Raw genomic sequence first — 22296 nt, 5'->3', positions numbered from 1 at the left:
ACATTATAATATGCAAGCATATTAAAAGTGTCAGATAACCTTATTAAATTAATGTTAAAAGGTTTGAAATAATGTCCAGGATGAAAACCTTATTTATGGTGTGTAAAATACCATGATAATAATAATGGTAATATTTTTTATGTCTCATTTTATGGGGTTTATGTTTTCTGGTCTATTCGTCTGTTCATCCTTCTGTTTGACCGTTCAACCATCTGTCTGGCTCCAGGTTGAAGTTTTTGGTCAAGGTAGTTTTTTGATGAATTTGAAGTCCAATCAACTTGAAACTTAGTACACATGTTCCCTGTGATATGAGCTTTCTAATTTTAATGCCAAATTAGGGATTTCCCCCAATATTCACAGTCCACTGAACAAAGAAAATGATAGTGCAGATGGGGCATTCATTTACTGGGGACACATTCTTATTTTTATTTTGTAGATGACAGAAAACACCATTGTCCTTCAGACAGTTAATGTAACCATAGCGATTGTTGATTCAAGCCAAAGACCTTTGTGTCCACTTACAATCAACATCTATATAAGCTTGTTAGATGTAGAGGGAAAAACTGGTTACAAAGTGATATGTTCATCTTATAATAATAGATCTATAGCCTATGCTGTCTCTGGGACAGGTATGATCCTTTATTTTTGTTGAAGTTTGTAATTTTTTCATTAAGTTTTTATGCCCCACCTATGATAGTAATTATGCCCCACCTACAATACACCTACGATAGAAAGGGGCATTATTTTTTCTGGTCTGTGCGTCCGTTCGTCCGTCAGTCTGTCCGTTCGTCGTACCGTTCTTCCATCTATTTGTCCATCTGTCCCGCTTCAGGTTAAAGTTTTTGGTCAAGGTAGTTTTTGATGAAGTTGAAGTCCAATCGACTTCAAACTTGGTACACATATTCCCTATGATATGATCTTTCTTATTTTAATGCAAATAAGAGATTTTACCCCAGTTTCACGGTCCACTGAACATAGAAAATAATAGTGCGAGTGGGGCATTAGTGTACTGAGGACACATTCTTGTTTTGTAAGAAATTAGTTTTTGTTATCTCAGTCTGTAACATTAATTTTGAAGAGACTGTCTGAAAACAGAACCCTTCTCCTTTTAAAAAAAGTAGTTAAAGTTATGTCAGGTCAATTATCTTGTTGTAAAACATTTTTTAACAAGAGAAATTTGATAAAAAGTTTCTTGAGTCTTACTGGAATGAATGTATGGTTATTGTGGATATTTTCATATCAAATTTTGAAAATAATTTAGAAATTGATACAAATCATCTTACCTTATAGGCAGTGATAGAAATCAAGTAATCATGATAAGGGCATTATCTGTTAGTCAAAATGCAGAGATGATCTGTATTTTGTTTAAGGAGCATCTTACTTGTCCATCAATCAATAGACCTCTTTATGTGTCCACACTTTTAGTTATTTAAAGTTTCATGTACATAAACCATAGACGCATGCATAGAAGTAATATTTTATCAGATCATGTATATGAAAGTTGAAATGATTGTGCTGTTTGCAATGTTTTATATATTTTAGACTATTTTGAAGTACTTTCTTCTGGAGAAATCCATTTGATTTCACAGTTACCTAGATATTTTGACATCATAACATACTTTAACATTGTTGTAAGATATGATGGAAATCCTCAGCATTCAGAAACTGTTGGAGTTGTTGTACATTTAAATAGTGAGTATTGGTATTAATATTGGCATTGTAGTACTTGTAAATAGTGAATACTCCTAACAGTACCAACAGTGCTTTGATTTATTAGCACAACAATAATCAGGACAAGCTTTTGAAGTTTGACAAGTTTTCAGTTGAGTCTGTAATCACACCTGCAAAAACTTTGGACAATTAACAGGTATGCCATTTTTGATAAAAAGAGGATATGGTATGATAGTTTTATATATAAAAAAATGAGTGAAGCTCATACCGAATAGTCAGCTATAACTGGCCTTGAAATGATAAATGTAAAACTATTCAAACAAGAAAACTAACGGTCTAATTTATGTAAAAAAAAAAAGAAAAACAAATATGTAACACATCAACAAACAACAACCACTAAATAACAGTCTCCTGACTTTGGGACAGACACATACATACAGAATGTGGTGGGGTTAAACATGTTAGTGGGTTGTCATTTAAATTCACAATTTTTATTATATTGTCAATGTTACCGTATACTCACAGGAAAGGTATTTCATTGCTCATAATTGTGCATTTTACTATTCAGACTGATGCATTTCATTGCTCAGACTGACACATTTCATTGCTCATACTTATGCATTCCAGTGCTAAAATCATTTCATGCTTACACTTTTGCATTTCATTGTTCATACTTGTGAATTTCATTGCTCAATCATACATATGCTTTCCAATGCTAAAATCATTTCATGCTTACACTTTTGCATTTCATTGCTCATACTTGTACATTTCACTACTCAGACTGACACATTTCATTGCTCAGTCTGACATATTTCATTGCTCAGACTGACGCATTTCATGTTTATACTTATGCATTTCATACTTATACCTATGCATTACACTATTTACAAAATCTTTTTTCATGTATTAATTCTACTTAGAATATACTTTTCTTCAAATCTTTTAACATTTTTTTTCTAGTAATTTTTCTCTTATATATCTTAATTTTTATTTTTTTGTAGAATCTATCAGTGCAGTGTGTTCGCCAATCAAAACACTGCCTGCCGTATGGATTCTCAATGCCTGTGTAAAGATTGATATGAATTGTAGTGATCCAACCCAAACAGATTCAACACATCTACAGTATTCTCTTGATTTTATAGAATTAGGAAGTCAAGCATTCACCATAGATGAATTATCTAATGGTGTATACAATTTATGTTATCATCTGAATGAAAGTATGCGATATCAGGTATGTACAATCTGACACCAGTCCACAAACTGTAGGGGGTCTCATTGGGGGGGGGGGGGGTTCTAATCGTGGATCCCTCTTTTTGTTTTGTCAGATTCCTGTATCCCACTTACACTTTGCCACCTAAGCAATTCTCGTTTTTTTAGCTCACCTGGCCCGAATGGTCAAGTGAGCTTTTCTCACCACTTGGCGTCCGTCGTCGTCGTCAGTTGTCGTCATCCGTCGTCGTCATCGTCCGTCATCGTCCTCGTTGTCGTTAACTTTTTTCATTTTGAACTTTTTCTAGAGAACCACTGAATGGAATGAAACCAAACATAGCATGAATGTTTCTTATGAGGTGCTGACCAAGTGTTGTTACTTTGCAGCTGATCCTTCGTCCATGATGGCCACCAGCGGGGGACTTAGTTTAACATATGACCCTATGGGAAATATATACAAATGTCTTCTTTTAGAGAACCACTGAATGAAATTAAAACCAAACATGACATGAATGTTCCTTATGAGGTGCTGACTAATATTGTTACTTTGTAGCCAATCCATCATCCATGGCCACCAGCGGGGGACTTAGTTTAACATAGGACCCTATGGGAAATATATATAAATGTCTTGTTTTAGAGAACCACTGAATGGAATGAAACCAAACATAGCATGAATGTTCCTTATGAGGTGCTGACCAAGTGTCGTTACTTTGTAGCCGATTCCATCGTCCATGATGGCCACAAGCAGGGGACTTAGTTTAACATAGGACCCTATGGGAAATATATACAAATGTCTTCTTTTAGAGAACCACTGAATGAAATGAAACCAAACATGGCATGAATGTTAGTTATGAGGTGCTGACCAAGTGCTGTGACTTTGTAGCCAATCCATCATCCAAGATGGCCACCAGTGGGGGACTTTTGAATGAAATCAAACATAGCCTAAATGTTCCTTTCCTTATGAGGTTGTGTTGTTACTTTTAGCCAAATTTTATATTTTTTTTATATGATTTTAAAAACCCAAGTAGAATCAGTTGAGCGATACAGGCTCTTGAGAGCCTCAAGTTGTTATTTCCAGTGTTCCCCTAGACTTCACTTCCTGTTTTCAGGGCACAATAATTCGACCTCTCCATGTCATCCTTAATACAAAAAATTGGCAATCCTGTGTCCCGCTTGGACCCCAATGAGACCCACACTGTAGAGTCTGTACTTGTGAAATAAATGTCTTCATTGGGTAACTTTTGTTCTTATTCTAAAATAAATTTGAACAAGGTGAACCAACACTTGAAGTGGTTATCGTGCGGTTGGGTATAATTAGTTGGTGGATACCAATATTCACAGTTGTCTTTCTCTAGAGAAGTAAAATAAAACGATAATAAAGACAGCAACACACATTCTCATCTAAATCAAATAGTTTCAAATATAATTTGTGAGTTTAGCTTTAAAGACATTAATTGTGATAATCAGAAATTTTTCATTAGGCAAGCATCCATATTCAAAAAAGACATAAACACAGACTCATTGATTATTAGAATCTAATTTTTAGCTCAACTGGCCTAGGGCCAAGTGATCTTTTCTCACCATTTGGAGTCCATCGTCCGTCGTCTGTCGTTGTTTTTAAATTTTTTCATTTTGAATTTCTTCTAGAGACCCACTGAATAGAATGAAACCAAACATGGCATGAATGTTCCTTATGAGGTGCTGACCAAGTGTTATTACTTTGTTGCTGATCCTTCATCCAAAATGGCCGCTAGCAGGGAACTTAGTTTAACATAGGACCCTATGGGAAATGCATACAAATGACTTCTTTTAGAGAACCACTGAATGGAATAAAACCAAACATGACATGAATGTTCCTTATGAGGTGCTGACAAAGTGTTGTTACTTTGTAGCCGATCCATCATCCAAAATGGCCGCCAGCGGGGACTTAGTTTAACATGGGACCCTATGGGAAATGCATACAAATGACTTATTTTAGAGAACAACTGAATGGAATGAAACCAAACATGGCATGCATGATCCTTATGAGGTGCTGATCAAGTGATGTTACTTTGTAGTCAAACCATCATCCAAGATGGCTGCCAGCGGGGAACTTAATTTAACATAGAACCCTATGGGAAATATATACAAATGTCTTCTTTTAGAGAACCACTGAATGGAATGAAACCAAACATAGCATGAATGTTCCTTATAAGTTGCTGACCAAGTGTTGTTACTATGTAACCGATCCAAAATCCAAGATGGCCCCCAGTGGGGGACTTTTGAATGTAATCAAACATAGCCTGAATGTTTCTTTCCTTATGAAGTTGTGTTGTTACTTTTAACCAGATTTTTTATTTTTTATATGATTTCAAAAACCCAAGTAGAATCAGGTGAGCGATACAGGCTCTTGAGAGCCTCTAGTTTATTTAGCCTACTTGTCATAAAGGTAGTCTTCATTTGATTTTATTTGTTCTAATTCTGTGTATTCTTACTTTCCATTACTTCATGTGTATAGGTTAAATTCAAATTTAAATGTAACTCTATGCAAAACAAAACCCACAAAATCACATTTTACTCCATCAATTTTTATGCCCCATCTACGATAGTAGAGGGGCATTATGTTTTCTGGTCTGTGCCTCCGTTCGTCCGTTCGGCTGTGCGTTCGTCCCACTTCAGGTTAAAGTTTTTGGTCAAGGTAGTTTTTGATGAAGTTGAAGTCCAATCCATTTGAAACTTAGTACACATGTTCCCCATGATATGATCTTTCTAATTTTTATGCCAAATTATAGTTTTTACTCCAATTTCATGGTCAACTGAACATAGAAAATGAAAGTGCGAAGTTCGGGTTAAAGTTTTTGGTCAAGGTAGTTTTTTATGAAGTTCAAGTCACATCTACTTGAAACTTAGTACACATGTTCCCTATAATATGATCTTTCTAATTTTTATTCCAAATAAAAGATTTGACCCCAATTTCACGGTCAACTGAACATGGAAAATTATAGTGCAAGTGGGGCATCCGTGTACTATGGACACATTCTTGTTTGTAAATTAGTATTTTTCAAACATGACTGAATTCACATCTTTTTAATTTCAGCTTGCTGTGACTGTATCTAATGATCTGTTAGATTACAGAGCTTTTATATCTCTGGAAGTTGAATATGAAGACACAACTCCTCAATTTACCTACGCATCTTATTCAAAAGACATTCCAGAAAACATACCTGTGGGGTATAGTGTTACTACAATCCCAGCATCTGTCAGATATGGTGAATTGTCTTTTTCAATCCAAGGTAAAGGTTAATATTCCATATCAAGAAATGTATTATAGTATTAGGTTGTTAGTTATCACAATTTTGGGCTTTTTATAGCTAACTTTGTGGTATGGGCTTTGCTCATTGTAGAAGGTGTACCGTGACCTATAGTTGATAATTTCTATCTCATTTGGTCTCTTGTGGAGAGTTGTCTCATTGGCTATCATACCACATCTTCTCTTTTATATTATCAGAGATTTTAAGGATATTTGGCTCTTTGTGTTGTGTGTAGTTATTTTTCTAACAGATACTAAATTACATTGTAGTTTTTGACTGTAGGTCTCAATACAACCTTCAACAAGGAGCAAAACCCAAACCGCATTGTTTCAATGTATATTTGTTAAACCTAACAGAAGTTTAAATGGGAACTTTGGTATAAATAATGCAATAGTATCTGTTCCTGTTGGAACACATTTTCTTCACCCTTTATTTTGTTTAGGAACAAAAACTGAAAATATTTTTCCAGTGGAAATGATATAGCATTATATTTCTTCCATTTGGAACTTCTGATTTGAAAGGACATATTTTTCATAGTTAGTTATAAAAGGCCACAAAATGATAATGTATAACAATTCATACGAGAAAAAAACCCAATCTGAGGTATTCTGGACAAAACAATAAACAAAAAACAAACAAATATGATATACAGAAACAAATGACAACTATACTGAATTACAGGCTCCTGACTTTGGACAGGCACATACACAGAATGTTTCAGAGTTTCTAAAGTTTGCTATTGTCTTATTACCTTTTGCACACACTAACTCTTTTCAGAAAACACAATTTTATTCATTATTACAATTGAAGAGAACATTTCATTACAATGTAGTAATCGTTTTACATTAATAATAACAATAAATCATTAAATAAGATATATGCAAGACATTTTAATGTGTCCACATTTATAGAGATAAATGTATTAAGGATTTATTTTTCTCAATTACAGGTCAAGAAAGTATTCCAGTTTTTGAAATCACCAAAACAGGAGTTATTTTAACAATATTATCTTTAAGACCATATACAAATGTGACCATGCAATTTAAAGTTCAGGTATAAAATTTATACAATAGATGTAACAATTTCAGTTTTTTATGCAAAGACTGGTCAGCTGGCCCGAGAACACAGTTATTTGGTAGTGCATTTCTTTCAGACAATAAATTCAAATTTATTAAAAATCGCACCTGCTCTTTCTCAAAAAGATTTTTACAGTGTAGTGTACTACCAGTGAGACAAATAATATCAAAATTAAAGGAACTTCTACCAGCTCTTACTCAAAATATTGACAATTCTGTGTTAATGGGGTGTAAAATTCAGTTTGACAGCTTCAGACGTGATAAAAGGAGTAGGTCCGGTAAGGACCGATTTTGGCCTCAAATTTCAGGTTCATCTGTCGAAAGATTTTGACCACTTTTTAAACACAAAAGTGTCTATTTCATTTGAATCAATTAGTTTATGTGAAAGATTTTACCTAATTTTGTCATTTAAAACGCCCCATTCAAGCTCAAATGTGAAAAATCTACCAAATATGCTGAAAAATGTCACTTTTCAGATGGTCTTCGTCAAAAATAAAAGTGGCCACATCCGTGTTCATCCTCAATCTTTATATATGTTATGTATTATCATAAAATACAACTTACATTTTAATATTAAGGATGAACACGAATGCGGCCACTTTCGTTTCACTTGAAAACCGTCTAAACCCAAGTCAAAGTGAACTGCAGTTATTTAGCAGTTTATTAGCATTCACAGTTCCCACTTGATAGCAGTTATTTGGCAGTTTATTAGCATTCACAGTTACCAAATATAAGGCAATGATTAATTTGCATAAAGGCATTCCAATAGCATTCCGTAGCTGTTTCTTAGCAGTTTATTTAGCCTTCACAGTTCTTTGGCAGTTATTTTTAACGAAAAATTTAAATGAGATCTGAATATTCATGAGAACTGCTATAATAACAGCTATCAAATAATGAATATTCATGAGAACTGCTATAATAACAGCTGTCAATAATGAATATTTATGGCAACTGCTAAGTTATACATCCTTATATGGTTTTATAAACTGCTAATAACTGCTGTTGAATGCTATCAGATCTGCCAAAAGTTGCAATACAAAAAGGTGACACATGCATACCGGTAATCAATATACAGTGTACAAGATACAAAAGCAAAAATTATTAAAATTCTAATATTTTACTGTTAGTCTTTGTGAAATTTCAAAAAGTTGTACTTAAACTTATATTTGTAATTAGAGCAGTAACTATTCAATATAATAACAGACTTAATTTTAAGGGAATGTAAACAAAAATGTGAGAAGCACTTACTTTAGCTGGTCTTAGATCCCTTATTAATTATGTTAGACTATAGTGGCCGTAATGATATAGGAACAATTAAAAAAGCACTTTGATTATCAAGACATTTAAAAAAGCAACTTATTGAAGAGATATTACTGCTAAGAGGCTAATTTCTACCTTGACTAAGTGATTTTCAAATTAGAAGTTATTTCATTTATCATTATTTTATTACCAAACATGCCAAATGTACTGTTTTTATTCTATTAAATGAGGATAAAAAGACAACAGTTATATCCTTTCTCTTTTGGAATTTTAAACAAATAAATTCTTGATACATGTAATACATATTATGTTTCTTTTTCTGAAACAAACTAAAGTAAAATTATATATTATAAATTAATTTCATTAAATGGATTGTTTGGACAATTTTAACCAATCAGCTATTCACAGTCTACTGGTTTACCTCCCCCTTTTTTCAGCTCTTGAATATGATAAGATTGTTTTTTTTTACAAAATAATAGATTAAAATAATATTCATATCTATTTTTTTTCAAATAACATCTTGAGCTGTAAGTATATATATATGCTAACATTCTATTACAATCCTGTCAACATCAGATATTCTATTTAAATAAACTACAATCCCCCTTTTGTGGGCTTTCTGAATGATTTCTGTTTCCCCCTTCAAAGTTATGTCAGAATTGAGAATATACACAAGCATTAACTATAACTTTCAACTTACTGTACTGCAGGTGTGTAAAAGTATTCAATTCATCCAAAATTAAGCTTATATTGACAAAAATACACTTTTTCACTAGCAAGTATTTCCACACAACATGGAGCCAAAATGCACATTTGAAAATGATCAAATTATCTTCAAATAAATGTTTAACTTCAAGCTGAAAACATAGCCAGATCCAAGCATTTTTATAACAAAGATTAATAGGTCAACTGCTATCGAACTGCTGTCATAACTGTTGTCCCGACTGCTAAGAGGAATGCTAAGATGAATGCTAAGACGAATGCTAAGCTGAATGCTAAGACGAATGCTAAGCCGAATGCTAAGAAATGGTGAAATGTGGCAGTTTTTCAAACTGCTATTAGATTGAATGCTTAGAACAGCTAAAGGACTGCTAAAAATATGAAAAACTGGTAAATAACAGCTAAAAAACAGCTAATAATAGCAGTTCAGTTTGACTTGGGAAATTTAACTAAAATGCTAGAATTGTGAAGATTTCAGTAATTTAGCATGACTAAATGGTGCTAGTACCTGATATATGTGCATTGTAATGTCAAAAACAGTCCATATTTATGTACGTTTGTAGCTGAAGCATACCTTGGTGTGGTTTCTCCCAACACCATGATTTTTATTACTATGTTTACCTTTGAAGTGTGCCAGTAGTTGATGACTACAATAAACATTTCTTGTGTTTCCTGTCATTAAATGACAGTCACAAAATTAATGAAAAGTGTGAGATTTGTTAAATTTAATCAGAGATATATTATAATATGATTTTATTAAAAAATCCTGCACAACTTATTTAAAAATATTTATTAAAAATATATTCAGCATTTGTTCTGACAGTGTTGGTTTTTCATAATATGTATGAAATTTATCTACATTATTTTATTTTATTCATTTTTGGTATCATTACTTTTATTTTTTAAACCATGTACTATATATTAATATCTATATGTTTAAAATGATATTAATTCAACTTATTGTAAATATTAAGATGCCATTCTTAATTATGAGATTTTGAAAGAATGTAAATAATTTTCCAATCTAAAAATACTTTTTGTATATAATTTTTTAAAATCATTTCATTTACTTTTTTTTTTTATAGCTATCAGAAATAAAACTAAATAGGAAATGGTTGAAAAAGGAAGAAGTGAGAGAATAGTTGACATTTAATTATATGTCACTGTCAGACCATGTAGTCATGCTTTGTTGATTTTTTTTACTTTTACCTGCAATCAACAGGTCATAAAACCCTCCCAGATGGGAGTAATTACTTGGTGTTTTTTGGGAGGGAAAATCTGTGTTTCACAGTGTGACACTGTGTTAGACCAGAATCAGTGTTGGGAGTATGAGATTACATCCTCTCTGTGTGTACTGTAGCAGAAGCATTCTACTGTACAATAAATAACTTAAAGTTTACATTTTAACAATTTTTTAAAACCGCTATATTTTGGGGCCAAAAAGTGGTCTTCCTGAACCTACCTCTTTGACCTTTTAGAACTAGACCAATTTACTACTTAACATAAAGATTCAGCACCCAAATTGTTTTGACATGTAATTACATCCCCCTACTTAATATTTCATGCATTTAATATCAAGAAATAAATTGGGAAAGTGTATCAAATAAAACTTGCAAGTTATACACTGTTTACACTTGGGACTATATTCGAAGACAACGAAAACCAAAGGACAATAACTGTGTCCTTAGACCAGCTAGGAATCAAAATAATGTGTCTGGGTATGGTAACTTGGCTTCCTGCTGACTGTTTGAACTAGCATGTTAAGATCTGACCCAGACTGTCAGTCTAGTACAAAGCAGGGTTAATATTCATCTTACATCAAGTCTAGTACAAAGCAGGGTTAATATTAATCTTATATCAACATGATTTCTTCATGAATATGCATATTGATATGCTGCTGGATGTTAAGCAGCCATCCATCATCTATTCCACATTGTCAGAAAGTGTGCACATACATCTAGGTGAGTAACACAGGCTCAAATGATATAAAAAAGAAGATGTGGTATGATTGCCAATGAGTCTTTAGTCTTTAGAAGTGTCAACTTGACACTATAATCTCTCTGTAATTTGAATCACACTGGTAAATTTACGTCACTTTTGTATAAAACTCATTGGTACATTTGTATTTATAATGTATTTATAATAGACAACTATCCACAAAAGACCAAAATGACACAAAAATTAACCACTATAGGTCACCGTACGGCCTTCAACATTGAGCAAAGCCCATACTGCATAGTCAGCTATAAAAGGCCCTGATAAGACTGTGAATGTAAAACAATTCAAACAAGGAAACTAACGGCATAATTAATAGCGGGATCCCAACCCTCCCCTAACCTGGGACAGTGGTATAACAGTACAACATAATAACGAACTATAAAAATCAGTTGAAAAAGGCTTAACTCATCGGATAGACAAAAATACAAGTGGACGTGGCCAGGTACTTATACATCCTGACACAAAAAGACACAACAGATCTGAGAGTACTCACAGTTATCTGACAGCTAGTTCAAATCCACTAGCAACTAATAAAAAAATCATGCCTCTAAGACTAAACGATCAATCCGTACACACCCAACATACCATGGATTCAGTGTAAAGACGTCATAAACTGCCAGAGAAAAACATGACCTTGATCAAATAAGCCTGATGTTAAATGCCATTGACCTAAATTAGTTAGCTAGTGCAGCAGAGGAACCATCTTTGATTTATTTGTATGCTTTGTTTACATTCTGTCCTTTCTTTTGTTAGGATGCATTTGACATGTGAGCCTTCTTACTACAGGTATTAGGTTTTATTTTTGATACTTAGTTATATAAGTTACAGATGGAGTTTGTTACTGATAGACTATCTATTCTCTGATTATAGATATTTTTTATTAATAAAATTGAGAATGGAAATGAGGAATTTGTCATAGAGACAACAAACCATCCATAGGGTGGACAACAGTCACCAATGGGTCTTAAATGCAGCGAGAAACACCTGCACCAGGTGGTATGGAACTGATTTTTGTTTTCTTTAAATATTTCAGGCAATGAATGTTCTTACTGGATTGACAGCCTCAGCAGATGTTAATGTGTTTATATTAGATGTTGATGATCCTCCGTCATGTGAAGTAACTGGATTTCTTCCTCTGTTACCTGTTGATTCACCTGTTGGGACGATTATAGTAAATTTTACCTGTATTGACCCAGACGTAGTACAGGAATATATTAGAGAGTTGGATGCTCATGTTGAGATGGAAAAGGATGAAGAGATGTCCCAAGATATTTTGAAAAAAGATGAAGAGAAGTCCCAAGACAGTTTGAAAAAAGATGAAGAGATGTCCGAATATAATTTTAAAAAAGGTGAAGAGACATCCCAATATAACTCAAATAGAAGTGAATAATTAATTTTTCAATAATTCTTTAAAAAAAAATTTGTATTCAGGCAGAATCAGTATTTTGCTGATCATTAAAAAGCACTTTTAAAATGTGATATCATCCCGTATTGACAATGTTCACTCAGCAACCAACAAAATTGTCAGAAGACTCCTTACTGGAGTTATTGATCCTAAGTAAATAAAGTTTTTTTTTCTTCAAATTTTTATAATTTATTATTAATGAACAAACAGCAAACATTGGTAAACAATGTCAAAAAATCTGTTTTAAAAGATGCCGGTGAGACTGAATCCATCAATTGAATCCTTCTAGTTTTTGAAGGACGTTTGATTTTTTTTATTGGTTTTGGTTATTTTCTTGAGAGAACATGTTAACAGCAGAGTTGATAACTTAAGTAATTGAGATCTGATGATGGTCTATAATATGTATAGAAGAATTAAGACAGATTTTTGTCTTGAAAATTACTTAAATTTCTTTTGTGATGTTCGATTACTTACGAAACTACGTAGTGGGACACTTCAATTAAATATTGAAGTTGGTAGATATACCAATACGCCAAGAGAATTACGATTGTGTCTTTGTTGTAATATGAACGTTGTTGAAGACGAATATCATTTTGTTTTAGTTTGTCCTGTAAACAGACCTGTAAGGTCACATTATTTACCAAAATACTTTTGTTTTTGGCCAACTATTTATAAACTGGATCAATTGTTAAAAGCTGTCAATAAAACTGTAACTATATAATTATGTAATTATATTAAGGCAGCATGGAAAATGAGATGTCAAATTCTTACTTAACTTTGTATGATGTGTTGTTTTCTGCTGTTTATTATTGTGTCATATATGTTACAAATAATATATGTTTTGATTGCCATAGCATGTAAATGCTTTTTGCAAATAAATAAATTCATTAAATTCATTCAATATTGGGATGACTGCTTAAATATAATTAGTGGTAAGCCATTTTATATAAGGGCGCTTGTTAATATTGAAAATATTTTTGAATTTTTATTTTCCAATAAATAATTTGATTTTGCCACTGACATAGGAAGAAATTTTATAAGAGTCAATTTCACTTGAAAGCAGTTAAAAAGCATGTTTGAAAATGTAGTTTCTGTCCAAAAAAATTCTTTGAAATTCTTTTTATTTGTAATTCTGTTCCAGATGATTCTAACTTTGAGGTAAAGTTTCTTTCAAAAGGAAGGGAAACTACAGGATCCATATTAACTAAAACTCCATTACCTGTCGACATACCTATGTACAATATAACGGGAATAGTTAGAGAGAAGATTTCTCCTGAATCACCAAGATATAATATTGTTAAAAGAAGACAACCTGTATATCGGGAAACATTTGTGGTAAATGTTAATTGTAAGTAGTTAGTTAAGATATAATGAAGTTATACAAAGACCGCCTATATATCAGGAACCATTTGTTGTCTTGACTGTTTGTACCATGAAATTTCTGTTGCATTTTCCAAAGAACTACAAAATCACAGCTTCCTTTCTCATTTACAACCTCTTAAATTTTTACACATAGTGGCCATGCATGCATGCAAAAAATTATGCACAATAGAACTACCAATCAGCAGCTCTATTCTAAAATAAATCTTACAAATAGAATTGATCATAAGTTATACTGAAATGTTTTATGACTTATTGGTGAGTGATGTTTTTGTCGAGCCTTCGACTTTAGTCGAAAAAGCGAGACTAAGCGATCCTACTTTCCGTCGGCGTCGGCGTCGGCGGCGTCCACAAATATTCACTCTGTGGTTAAAGTTTTTGAAATTTTAATAACTTTCTTAAACTATACTGGATTTCTACCAAACTTGGTCAGAAGCTTGTTTATGATCATAAGATAGTATCCAGAAGTAAATTTTGTAAAAATAAAATTCTATTTTTTCTGTATTTTACTTATAAATGGACTTAGTTTTTTCTGCGGGGAAACATTACATTCACTCTGAGGTTAAAGTTTTTAGAATTTTAATAACTTTCTTAAACTATCCTTAGTTTGTTCCAAACTTGGACAGAAACTTGTTTATGATCATAAGATAGTATCCAGAAGTAAATTTTGTAAACAAATAAATCCATTTTTCTGTATTTTACTTTTAAATGGACTTAGTTTTTCTGCGGGAAACATAACATTCACTCTGTGGTAAAAGTTTTTAAAATTTTAATAACTTTCTCAAACTATCCTGGGTTTGTACTAAACTTGGACAAAAGCTTATTTATGATCATTAGATAGTATCCAGAAGTAAATTTTGTAAAAAGACAACTCCATTTTTTCTGTATTTTACTTTTAAATGGACTTAGATTTTCTTCCAGTGAACATTACATACAGTCTGCAGTTAAAGTTTTCAAAACATTTATTAGATTCATTAATTATTCTAGATTTTTACCAAACTTGGACAGAAGCTTCTTACAATCATAAGATAGTATCAAGAGGAATATTTTAATTGATTTTTTTCCTCATTTTTGTTTAGCCTGTGATTTACAGCAATTGTAGGCGAGACACTGGGTTCCATGGAACCCTTACAAATTTTTTTCTGACAGTATCTCACATTGAAGAGCGGAATATTTAAGATTTTTAAAAAGGAGGGGCATAATTCAACAATATATAATTTTTTGCAAGGTTCATTTCAAAAATCATATAAAGGACAGAAAATTTGAGATTTTGTTTATTCAGAGATCAATTATACTTTTGAATTTTCATGGAAAAAAGTTAGAATTTTCATATAGGGGACATATGGTCCAAGTACACAGTTATTTCGTAGTGCATTTCCTTTAGACAATAAATGGAAATTTAAAAAATCCCACCCGCGCTTTCTCCATAATATTTTTACAGTGTGTTGTTCTACTTTTGGGACAAATTATATCAAAATTATAGAAAACTTCATTAGCTCTAACTCAAAATATGGACAATTTTATGTGAAGGGGTTCTTTGACAGCTTCCAAAATGCTAATTTTTGACCTTTTTCAACTGAACCAAATCACTGACACTACTTTACATTATAATTCATGAATCAAATTTTTTACAGTGTAATTTTATCCCCCTTCTTGCTACTTGAGGCATAACACATAAATAAATAAATTTGGAAGGGGTATAAAAAAAATTAACAAGTAACACCCTGTCCACACTAGGGACTATATTCGTGGACAATGAAAATCAAGGGACGATAACTGTGTACTCGGACCATACTATACAAAGGCCATAATTATACAAACATGAACCCCATTAAAAGTGGGGACAATTACATGTACTGGTGATGGAAAACAGTTCTTGTTTCACTAGTGGCATGCTAATAAGTAAAGTCAACAATTATATATTGATTTTTTTCAGTGACACCTCCAGATCCTTCATTTGATGCCTATATCATAAGCCCAACAAAAATCCAGGTCAGATGGGGTTTTACACGGTTAGAATTTTACAACATTACTGAATGGTATATTATCAGTTGGAATGAAAATGAAGAAAATGGATCTGTGAATAGGTTCAGTGAGATACAACAGTACACACTGACTGTGGAAGAAGATAAAGTTTACAGAGTACAAGTCAAGGTCAAAACTAAATATGGATTGTTAGTAACTCCCATTAAAACAGTCAAAACACCAGGTAACAAGCTATTTACATACAAAAAGCCTGATCTCAATTAAAGATTTTTGGGATTGTAAAAATGTAACTAATAAAGGAAATTATACATCATGATAGTTTCATTAGCAATATTGTGGAAAGTTAGAAAAATCAGAATTAATCAAAGTTCCACATTTTATTTGAGTTTGGTGATTTTCAGGCATAGCTTTCAAATTTTCCTATTTGATTTACAACAAACCAAAACTTTTAAAATACATGTAATAAAAGGTCTGAAATAAGCAAATCAGAATGCAATGAACTCAATAATAAATATCAGCATTTCCTGTGTATTTTATTCTAATTAATCATCGAATTGACCTCCAAAGACTGCTGACAGTCATATAACCTGATATAAACATAGATATAAAAAGAGAGCTAGCACTTACACTTGTACCTATCTAGGTCTGTTTGCTTTCAAATTACAGGTTAAAAAATATGTTAATCATTGATTTTACCTGTACAAGAATGAGATTTTGTGGATAGAATCCATCAACCAAAATGGGTTGCTCTTATTCACTTTCAATGTTGACATTTTTTTTCTTTTAAAATCTGAACATGCCTAATGTTTTGTGTAACACACATGAATACAGATTTAATGGTATCAAATTATTCACTTGCAAGTGAATAATTAATCAGCAATGTTTGTTAGCTTATATTGACAAAATTGAACCAAATTTACTGCTAAAAGTGAATTAATATTTCACTATTTCCTTTAAAACTTTAACGTATTTTTAGTTTTTGTAACATTAGTCCTAGAAGCTAATGGCCTTTTAATGACATTTGCCATTCTTATATGAGCTTGAAAAATCAGAGTTGATTGAATATTTTTTATCGAGGTTATGCTTCTTTCGAAAGACCTTTATCACCTATATTTCTATAATAAAATTGAGAGAGGAAATGGGGAATGGGTCAGAGCGACAACAACTCAACCATATAAAGAGCAGACAACAGCCGAAGGCCACCAATGGGTTTTCAATGTAGCAAAATCCAGCACCCGTAAGCTTGAAAATTTTTCAGACAAATCAGACCACACGTTGTTGGGTCGCTGCACCTGAATAAGTAATTTTAAGGAAATTTGCCAATTTTTGGTTATTATTGTGAATAATATTATAGATATAAACTGTAAACAGCAATAATGTCCAGGTAAGTAAGATCTACAAATAAGTCAACACATCAAAATTGTTAGTTGACCCCTTAAGGAGTGAATGTCCTTTATAGTCAGTTTTTAACTATTTTTCTAATATTAAGTATTCCTTTACAAAAATCTTCTCCTCTGAAACTACACGGCAAAATTTAACAAAACTTGGCCACAATCTACATTGGGTATCTTGTTTGAAAAATGTGTATGATGACTGGGCAACCTACGAAAATGGCTGCCATGACTAAGAATAGAAGGATAAAATGTAGATTTTGGCTTATATCTCTGAAATAAAAGCATTTAGAGCAAATCTGACAGGCTTGAATTGTTTATCAGGTCAAGTTCTATCAATCCTGAAATTTTCAGACGAATTGGACAACCTGTTGTTATAGTTGTCCGTAGTTCATATATTTAAATGATTTCTGCTCATAATTTAGAAATTTATTTTCTGTAACTGCTATATACCCAAATTTTATATTTGGAGAATTCTATTTTATCAGGCTTTATTTTGAGTGACAATTATTTTGTAGAAATTAAATATATTTCAGTTCTTTCTATGTCAATCAACATTTAGTATATGATTTTTCTTTCCAGAGATTCCTATCTATTCATCGTTTATTGCATCATTCAAACTACAAGACAAAGAGTTTGTTCCAGAGCTGAATGATAAATCTTCTAGTGAATATACTGAATTGTCACAGTCTGTTAAAACTGATGTAAGTATGTATATAGTAAAGTAGTCTGAGACGTAGAGAGTTTGTATTTGAGCTGTATAAAACATCTGCTAGCGAATATACTGAATTGTCTAGTTTGTTCAAACTAAAGGAAATATATATATACATTGTATATTGTAAAGTATTCATTTAAAATTATAATATAAAGAAATATTTTAACTGTGACCTGATTGGCCTATTATTAGAATTTAAGACCTATTAAACTCTAGTTGAGGAATCAATAAGTAGCGTAGTCAGATTTTTAATGTGCTAGCTTACAAAGGTACAAGGTGTCAGAAAACTTCATGCTGGAGCACTCTTAAACATAAAGGCAAGGATCCAATGGAAACTAGGTCAATTTAACCTTCTTTACAAAAATAAGGAGATGTGTTATAATTGCCAATGAGATAACTATCTACCAAAGTTAAAATGAATTGTATGCAAACAATTACAGGTTACTCAACGGCCTTCAACAGTGAGAAGAATCCATATTATATAATCGTTTATAAAAAGCTATGACATAAAAATTATGAAACCATTCAACAGAGTAAACTAACGGTCTATGCCTTTAGATCATTTACTACAAGTAATATCGTTTGAGTTGCTTTGTTAAATTAAAGTATTTTAAAAATTCCACTACCACCACCTGTAAATTATTTTATTCCTATTTTACTGATTTATTGCAGGTAGAAAGTGAACTGAATAAAACTTCTGGCTTTGTATCTGTAGAAGTGTTACAATTCAGGTAAGTGTTGTAAACTAAAGGATGTACTTAGGTAAAATTAATAAAAATCAAGAATTTAAAATTGATATAATAAGTCAGAATAATATTTGTTTAGAAAAAAAATTAACTAAAAATATTGATAGTTATATTTGCATTTGTATTAATTTGGGTCTAAAATCAAAGAAAAGAAATCAACAATCTGCTTATTTTTTAGCTAATGACCTTTAATGAGCTATTTAGTCGTATAGGAAAAAATAAATGGGTGTTATAGGGCGTGATATTTTACCTTGTATCAAATGGAGAAAAAAAAAACAAGGAGTCACAAATTCCAAACCTCACCTTAGTTCATCCTTAAAATAGTACATGTAAAAGCAATCACTGCCAGAAGAAAATGCTATCAACTTTGATGTAGAAATGTTATGATCACCCATTGGAGAATAGAATTTATAGGAGGACTTTAACATTTTATTTGCAATTAATTGAATGCTGTTGCAAATATTACTTTTAAATTAATAAGATATATTTAGTTTCCGTTGGTTCGGCTTTAGATAGTCTTCAAATATCATAAGAATATTCTCAAATAATTTTGGTCTTCATAACAAGTAACAGAATATACTAAGATTCTCTTCATTTTATTGTATTTTATTACCATTAGAGACAGGCATTGGTTTCTATGATGTTTTTATTAATGAATACAGATAAAATAGATAAATGAAAATAAGGTATTAAACCTTGGTATTGAATTAAACTAAACACTTGTATCTTATTTTATACATCTTAAACAGAACTGGAAGTGTTATAGTAGACACTTCAATTACAGTTAATCAGACAGGGAGTGTGCTTGAAAACTCAGCTGTGTTAAAATCTGCCATAGCATCAGGATATTTGGGACAGCTTTCAGTAGAACCATGGTCTTATTCTATAACAGAAGGAAGTAAGTACTATATCATAAATATCAAACAATTCTTTAAAATAAATGTATTTAACATTTTCCAACTTAAGATGGATGAACTTTCAGATGAGCTTAAATGAACAATCAACTGAAATTAGATGACCTATTTACTAAATTTAGATGAAGTTTCAACTGAACTGAGAGTAACTTTCAAGTCAAATGCATAAATTTTGCCATGTTTATGATGTCATAGTGACATTGCAAGTCACTTTTCTGCATTTAAGCGTCTATAGGTTGAACTTCTGTAAATACAGGCAATGCTATTTCCCATAGAAACTCCTTTAATGACTAAAACAGTGCCACTTTACTTATTATGAAGTTTGTATGAATATTTATCCTAGAATGGAAATTTAACATTATGCCTCAAACTTGTAAGAGTTTAGACTTATACTGAAATTCTGTATTACTCTTCATTTCATTATGGGTCTTCCTCAGGATTGAATTTGGCTGCTATCCATTAGTATTTATACTAGTAACATTCCAAAGTTGTATCTCTACAAGATAAAGCAAAGAGATCATGTTTGGAAAACATAATACATAAAACATAAAACAATAATTTTATTGTTTCTGTGATTTCAATGTCAAAAATCATGGCTCTTATCATACCACCTCGTTTAAGGAATGAACTAGCTACTCAAACTTTATTATATATTCTCTAAAAGGCAGATATGTCTTAAGGCCTTACTTAAGGGCTTACTGTTATTTATTAGATGGAAAGTTACAGGTTGGACTGAGTGTCAATGGACCATTCTATGAAGATGCTGCTTTAACATTTACTTGTACTGCTGATATTATTGGTAATGTTGGTCAAACCTCAGTTACATGGACATTAAACAATGTGGTTCTAAGACCTACCAGTAAATCAAGATGGAGGATCATGAGACTGCAACCAAATCAATTGATGCCTTTCAGGGTTGAGTATCAGATATCAGTCGACCCTTTGAAAGTTGGAGATTCAGGTAAAGTTTGATATAGACAACTATGTACTGAATATATCTCTCAACCTTTCTTTAGTGACCACCATATATCCTTCACATCAACACACATGTAGATAAAATTACAAAATTTAGAATTTCTTTTGAAAAAGTGTATAAAATAAAAACATGCAAAACATAAATTTACTGCATATGAAATGTAGTTATCCATTTTAGTTTTTAAAAATATTGGACTTTAACACCTTCTGTCAAAATTAATGAGGGGCTGTGGTGGCATAGTGGTCCAAGTAGTTACTAGCCTTTTAACACTAAGTAACATCTAACCTTGAAAGTGGAAGCTACTACCAACTCAGAACTCAGTTGACTAGGAATGCCAGGATTATAAGAAATACATAAAACACAAAAATTATGATGATTAAACTATTCCTGCTATGGTAACATAGATCGATCTATCTTCATTAAAATACAGTTCATGAGGAAAGTTTATTAGTCAAAAGACAAAATCAGCATTAACATTTTTGTAGTTTGATTCTTGTATTTTCGTGGGTACCAATTTTTATGGTCTGAGGAAAACTTGCATATCCGTGGATATTTAATTTTGTTTTTGGCAAAGTCTGGATACATTCCCATTGAAAATTTGTTATTTGTTAAACATTAGATTTGTGGCTCCTCTGTACCACAAAAATTGGTATCAAATGAATATTAATGAATCCACAGTATTGACTTTGTATAAAAACATACATTGCTATATTAACCCAACACTTTCACTAAAATTAATTTGGCTAGATTAATTTTCATGAAATATATATATGAAGTATATACTTAGAAAATATAAAAATTTCAAAAAAATTGAACCAACCAATTCATCAGAAAAATTACACTGGTTATAATATAGCAGTTTGACAAACACTAATTTTGATCATTGAGAAGCTTAATATCCCCTTAACGGGCGCACCACGTTTGCGCGCATTTGGGGATTAAAATGTTTTACGTTTGCGCGCAGCTTTTGATTACATTTGCGCGCATTCATTTTACAGGTAAACTCAGTAAAAATATATATATTTTTTTTTTTGTAATAAATATGACTATAACATATCAATTTTGAAAATATTTCTTAATTCAAATTATATTTTGTTCATATTGAATTCTAACTTATTATACTAAAAGTGATCATTATAAACTCCGTAGTATAGCTTAAAGCATACATGTAACTTTATTGCGAATGTTTAAAAGTGAAAAGTGTTTCAACGAATAGTAATCGTTTTTTTAAATTAGTGAATAATTTAAGTTAGTTTGTAAAATTATACGAAAGCATAGCCATGGAGTTGCGGCACGTACAGACATGTAAAGTAATGAATTTATCCATACTTTTACCTTTAAGATAAGCTATGTTTTAGCATTTTAAATTTTTTATCTGTACATATTTCTAGGATTTAGTGCTTGTGCATAATAAAACAGACTTATATTTCTCGAAATCCTACTTCAAGCTCATCTTTGGTGAGCAGGGGACTAAGACTAACGGAATGAGTACTCATACTTGTAAAAAATTGAACAAATTATAAATAAATAGGCATTATTACCTATATTTACCTGAGTTT

The 22296-nt window shown here is 31.7% G+C and overlaps 1 protein-coding gene across 1 annotated transcript in view; it reads left to right on the top strand.

The window, feature by feature from the left end:
* The window catches only part of LOC134688340 (uncharacterized), a 207478-nt gene that overhangs the window by 33686 nt on the left and 151496 nt on the right, over positions 1-22296 (top strand). The window contains exons 17-28 of the mRNA XM_063548958.1: positions 437-629; positions 1543-1692; positions 2673-2902; positions 5957-6152; positions 7120-7223; positions 12258-12573; positions 13771-13977; positions 15946-16218; positions 17969-18090; positions 18774-18832; positions 19597-19745; positions 20474-20722. Of these exons, the coding sequence (XP_063405028.1) occupies positions 437-629; positions 1543-1692; positions 2673-2902; positions 5957-6152; positions 7120-7223; positions 12258-12573; positions 13771-13977; positions 15946-16218; positions 17969-18090; positions 18774-18832; positions 19597-19745; positions 20474-20722 (2248 nt within the window). The remainder of the gene's footprint in view (positions 1-436; positions 630-1542; positions 1693-2672; positions 2903-5956; positions 6153-7119; positions 7224-12257; positions 12574-13770; positions 13978-15945; positions 16219-17968; positions 18091-18773; positions 18833-19596; positions 19746-20473; positions 20723-22296) is intronic.

The sequence above is a fragment of the Mytilus trossulus genome, chromosome 10 (assembly GCF_036588685.1).
Source record: "Mytilus trossulus isolate FHL-02 chromosome 10, PNRI_Mtr1.1.1.hap1, whole genome shotgun sequence".
Taxonomy (NCBI): domain Eukaryota; kingdom Metazoa; phylum Mollusca; class Bivalvia; order Mytilida; family Mytilidae; genus Mytilus; species Mytilus trossulus.
The sequence above is the reverse complement of the archived record's forward strand: the minus strand, read 5'-3'. Positions and strand labels throughout refer to the sequence as shown.